The 6,186-nt window shown below is 38.6% G+C and overlaps 1 protein-coding gene across 1 annotated transcript; it reads right to left on the minus strand.

The window, feature by feature from the left end:
• Nucleotides 1-4,866: 4,866 nt before the first annotated feature.
• On the minus strand, nucleotides 4,867-5,680 carry LOC122000298 (pEARLI1-like lipid transfer protein 3). Its single transcript, XM_042554752.1, has one exon. It carries the CDS (start codon nucleotides 5,624-5,626, stop codon nucleotides 5,147-5,149), a length of 480 nt encoding a protein of 159 aa, XP_042410686.1. The 5' UTR covers nucleotides 5,627-5,680; the 3' UTR covers nucleotides 4,867-5,146.
• Between the last annotated feature and the right edge of the window lie 506 nt (nucleotides 5,681-6,186).

The following is a 6,186-nucleotide window of genomic DNA, read 5'->3' on the forward strand; positions in this document are numbered from 1 at the left end:
CCTAGGTTTAACCAATAAGAACAATCGAATCACAAGATCGGAAAAGAAAAGAACACAAACTCGAATCACAAATTCGAAACCTAAAATCATATGCCTCTTGTGTTTGGTATTTCAAAATCTATACAAAGAAAACTAGTATGATGGAGAATAGAATTATTACTTATACCTTTTTTTGTAAGCAACAACCTCTTGATCTTCTATCGTATTCCTCTTCTTATCTCGGAAGTTGTGTGGGCAACGATCTACTGAGATGAGAACCACCAAGACAACTTCCTTCTTGCAAGTTTCGGCCACCAACCTTCAAGTTCCAAGGGATGCAAGAGCAAAGCATCCTTTCTCTCCTTCTCCAAGCAAAATCCGGCCACCACAAGAACTCCAAGAGATGATATAGTTCGGCCACAAGAAGAAGAGAGGAGAGGATGATTAGGGTCGGCCACACCAAGGAAGAAAAGAGAGGAATAATAGATGATATGTTATTAGGTGAGGCACCTCTACCCTCTCTTTTATATTCCTTGGTCTTGGGAAATAATGAAAGTTTTAATAAAAACTTCCTTATTCTCTTTGCCAATGAAAGGAAAATTTAATTAAAATTTCCTTTAATCCTTTATCATGGTCGCTCACATCAATTGCTCCAAATAAGGCAAGTTTTAAACACAAAATTAAAACTTCTTTATTTGTTTCCAGAAATTTTAAAATAAAAATTTCTCTATTAATTTTCCCTTCATGGTTGGTTATAATAGGAAATTTTATAAATTAAAATCTCTCTTATTAAAACATGTGGATGATTTCCAAAAAGAAAAGTTTTCTTTAAAATTAAAATCTTCCTCTCAATCTACAAATCTTTTCTTAATCTTTTGTAGAAACTATAATAGGAAAGATTTAATTTTAAAACTCTCTTTTAAATCATGAAGATGGTTAAAAAAGGAAAGTTTTATCAAAAATTAAAATCTTTCTTTTAACTACAAATAAGAATAGATATCAAACCTTTCACTCAATCTTTTGTAGAAAGCTATAAAAGAAAAGATTTAAATTTTTAATTCGCTTTTAAAACCATGGTATCCACATAAGAAAAGATTTTAAAAATAAAATCCTTTTATTTTATATGGCCGGCCACACCAAGCTTGGGCTCCAAGCTATGGCCGACCACCCTACTTGGCTCAAGCCTTTTGGCTTGGCCGACCCAAGCTTGGGTTCCAAGCTTGCTTGGGCGACCACCTAAGGGTGGGTAGGAAGTGAGTATTTGGTCGGTATAATACTTTATAAATAAGAGGTTATGATAGGGACCGAGAGGAGGAATTGGTTTTGGTCTCCCGATGAAATTAAGCTTCCCGTGTTCACCCCAAACACCCAACTTAATTTCATCAATAATAATTCATACCACTAAAGAATTATTATTGAACTACCGCATCAATCCTAAATTACATTTTAGGCCCCTTCTTATCATGAGTGTGTTAGTCTCCCTGTGTTTAAGATACAGAATGCCCACTAATTAAATGAGTTACTGACAACTCACTTAATTAGTATCTAACTCCAAGAGTAGTACCACTCAACCTTATCGTCATGTCGGACTAAGTCCACCTGCAGGGTTTACATGACAATCCTTATGAGCTCCTCTTGGGGACATCATCAACCTAGATTACTAGGACATAGTTTCCTTCTATAATCAACAACACACACTATAAATAATATTATTTCCCAACTTTTCGGGCCTATTGATTTATCAAACTAAATCACACCCTTTGATAAGCCAAAGAAATAAATACTAGATATATGTGCTTGATATTATATCAGGATTAAAAGCACACACTTCCATAATAACAAAAGGTCTTGTTCTTTTATTCAGTTAGTATAAAAAAAACTTACCTTAAATGGTCCAGCTCAATACACTCTGAGTGTACTCGTGTAATTTTATAGTTAAGATAAACTAATACCAAATTACACTACGACTATTCCAATGGTTTGTTCCTTTCCATCTTACTCATGAGCTACTGTTTATAATTTATAAGGAATTGATAACATGATCTTCTCTATGTGACACCACATACCATGTTATCTACAATATAAATTAATTGAACAATTACACTTAGCATATAAATGTAGACATTTGACCAATGTGATTCTTTATTTCAAAATAAATATTTATAAAAAGCTAGGTTTTTAGTATACACTCTAACAGCGGTTAGCACTAACGGTCTAACTCAAGTTTTGATAAATGACAAAGTAGGTTAATTTAGTTTCATTTGTGTTCTAAACACTTTGATCAAGTGTGCAGAAGTCCAGACAGGTCGACGGGCTGACCGGATGTCTGGCACGAAGTCCAGACGGGTTGAAGGGTTGACCGGATGTTTGACACGAAGTTCAGCTAGGTCGACGGGCTGACCGGATATCTGGCACGAAGTCTAGACGGGTCGACGGGCTAACCGGACGTCTGGCGGATAAGTTGAGGTAAGTCACTGGAGGGGAGTGACTGTGAGGACGTGTTCCTGGGAAGGGAACTTAGGCACCGATCCAACTTAGAACCATTTCGGAATTTTAAGTTGAGATCTTGACTAGATTCCGGTCTCGGTGAGACGGAATCTAATTACTACACTATTCCTTTTTATGACTATGCTGTGCTAATACTTTATTTTACAAGGTAGTTACATTTTGCCTCGAACTAACACTTTTATGCATATAGCTAGTAAAAAACACATACGAAGCACAATTGACAACCTAACATCATGAGTGATGCAAGCACCGCATTAGAGTGCGTTGCCTAGAAATTAAATCCTCATTGCCACCTAGGATGGTGCCTATTCTATTGTTCATATCATCAAGTCATATCGAACCTAGTAGATACTGCAGGATGGCTGCTCAAATTCATGATGAATCAAGTTGTTATCATTTAGGACAACTTATTGATGACCTATTAGATGTTTTATGGTCTTGAAATTTTGTTCCCATCATGAGCAATACAGTTGAGAACTTTTCTCATTAGTTAAGACTATATTTGTGAAAATAGTTTGGCAAGTGTTTTCCTATTCCTCTAGAACTAGGACATTCTCACATGCCAGAAGAGATCTAGGCAGGAGAAAAAAAACGGAGTTTAGCATCTCCGTGATATTAAATAGACTTTACCCTTTGTATAATCCTGTTTCTAGTAAGTGGTGACACCAAAAGGTAAACTAGTAAACATAAATGTGGGAGGCAGGGGTCCTTGTCTGCTGCTACAACTGGAGCTGAATTGAACAAAGATGAATCACAATAATAAGCTTATTTGGCTCATCACATGTCTCATCAGCGAGAGCAATACAGACAGTATATCCCTCCCTTTCTTACCCTACATATACAATGCAACAAAGCTAGGTCAAAAATATTGTCCAAATTATAAATAGAACTGCAACCAAGATCATAGACACATTCTCCACGTTGTACCAAAAAAGTAAAAAAGAAAAGTAAAAAAGAAAAGAAAAGAAATCTTCAATTTCCAATCTCAAATTTGAAGATCAAAAAGGAGCGCATGAACGAACAATTTCCACTGAACTAACTCAGAAGCGCAAGTGGATTTTGAGTTGTCTTAAGTCCGGCCCACGGCCTGGTTATGCCGCCCAAGCCTACGAAACAGTTGGCTTACTCAATTTTGATGGATCCATGTACGTATTCTGAATTAATTATATAAATTAAAATAAAATATAAAACAAATCATTTGGCATTCACCAATACGACCTACAATTCAAACAATAAAAACATTTGAATATCTGGAGAAGTTACATGTAACTTATAATTCGAGCATAAATTATAACTTCTTTAGTTAGTTTTTCAAACTAGGTCAAGTTTGTACTGTCAATATTAGGAGTTTAGGAGAATAGCATGTTTGCTAAACCCATGATAATACGAGCAAAGGACCTATATATTGCATTGGCCAAACATATTTTTGTTCACGGCCACTTTATTGATAGATGATTGAAAATGAAAGATGCACTTGTCGAAGGTTAGAACAAGAAGAACGTGACAGACATGTACAAACTAACAAGGCTCGTATTGTCGAGTAATATTTGATGGTTGCTGAAATTCATGATAAATCAATTTATTGTCATTTAGGACCACTTATTGACTTATTAGGTGTCTTACGGTCTCCCCTTCCCCCCTCCCGGCATAGCTAAGTTAGTACTCGGAGGGTAGTTTGCATCACAGGTCATATGGTTTTCATGAACTTTCAACATTTTACTGAACCATGTATTAATATTATTCATTTCACATAATCAAGTTTTAAAATTTCAAAAACATGTTGCACTTTCCCATTATACTCCTCTATTCTTTCCACGTTCAAATTTTTGCTCTATCCATTTAAAAATTTCATTACTCTCAATTTATGAGATCAAATTCATATATGAAGGCATAAATACATTAAAACTGTTTACAGAAGTACATTAGTTTTGATTTAAGTATTTAGAGTACATCGGTCAATTTCAAATAAAATTAGTTGATAAACCTTGAACACTTTAAATCACTTTAAACTAAAATCAATGTACTCGTGCAAACCTTCTTAAGATATCTATATCCTCAAATTTAAATTCTACCGTGTAAATTGAGAGTAATAAATTTTTGAACTCGTAAATATTTGATAAAATTTACCATAAGTTAATTATAAAACCTTTGACAATTATACTCATCACCAACCATAAGTTTATTATAAAATTTAAATACGAAAAGAAAAAAAATTAAACATAGAAAGAAGAAGAAAAGGGTGTAATGGAAAAGCTAATACTCAATCTCGCTCACACGTTTTAGTAAAATGCAAAACTTTTTTCCCGTTGTACGATCCTCTTCTAGTTAAGTATGAGACCAAAAGGTAATTAAACATGCGGAAAAGAGGGAGCCCTGGTCTGCTGCTTCAACTCGAGTTGAATTGAATAAAGATGAATCACAAAGAAGTACAAGACCTTTGCACAGTAGAGTACGCAGTACACAATACACATCACAAAATACAAATGGATAAAAACTCTTATTCCCTACCCACCCACAAATAATTAATTAACCTTATCAATCGCTACTAGCTAAATTATACACCAATTCTTGAGCATTTAATAAATGCACCCAATCGCAACACGTACAACTACCAGAAAGTGAGGCTGCATGCAGGGAATTAAACTGAAAGATAAATTAACTAGGCGCAGACGAAGTCCGAAGGCACGCCCTTGCCGCAGTAGTTGACGAGCAGGCTGAGGTCGACGGGGATGTTGAGGTTCAACCCCAGGGCGTTGATCTTGATGACGGTGCAGAGGCAGACGGCCGCCTCGGCGTCGTCCAGCCCCCCGACGAGGGAGCAGCAGGGCTCCTTGGGCGGCGTCCCGAGCTGGATGTTGACGAGGCCGCCGAGCACGTCGTCGCACGCCGCCAGCTTGAGCGTGTCGACGGGGCAGGAGGGCTGCGCCTTGGGCGTAGGCGGCGCCGCCCTGGGCGTCGGCGGAGCCACCCTGGGCGTCGGCGGCGCCACCCTGGGCGTGGGCGGCGCCACCCTGGGCGTGGGCGGGATTTTGGGAGGCGGCGGCGACGGCGGCGGCGGGCAGGCGGTGACGGCCATGACGAATAAGAGGAGGTTGAGGCAGAGGAGCAGAGCGGCTGAGGAGGAAGCAGAGGGAGCCATGGGAGCCTCTGTAGCCCGAAGCGTGGGATGGACGGTGCAATTAGGGTTACGAGGTAGGGGGCTTTTTATAGGGCAAAAGAGGGGTTAACGGGGAATGGGGTTCAGGGTACAGCGCGGTAGCGCTGCATGTGAGCAGTGGGGCTACGTGAGCAGCTGGCAGAGGCATGCAAGCTGGAGGATGGAGATAAGCGATTAGGGTTGATGTCTTGGAGGCTTGTGAGCGACCGTGGCTGGCATTCTTGTCCTGTGATATGCTACGTGATATTCACCATGTCGACATTAATGGAGTCTGTTTTCTTCTCTAGAGCTCGATCTGTGAGAGAGATCGATGGTTCGTGAGCAGTGCGACGACCCGTGTGACGGTAACATGGAAGGAAGGCTGGGAGCTTAATTTCGACCGACAAAAATTAAAGGTCACTAAATCATCAAAACCACACATTTTTTTTTTAAAAAAAAAAAAATTAGAAGGACTCCCCATATTTTATCCACATAATACTTTTTATCTAATATTTCTTGTTATCTCCTACTATTGTAGTAGGACTGGTAAAAACTACTCTGCA

Source organism: Zingiber officinale, chromosome 7A (genome assembly GCF_018446385.1).
Source record: "Zingiber officinale cultivar Zhangliang chromosome 7A, Zo_v1.1, whole genome shotgun sequence".
In the NCBI taxonomy this organism is placed as follows: domain Eukaryota; kingdom Viridiplantae; phylum Streptophyta; class Magnoliopsida; order Zingiberales; family Zingiberaceae; genus Zingiber; species Zingiber officinale.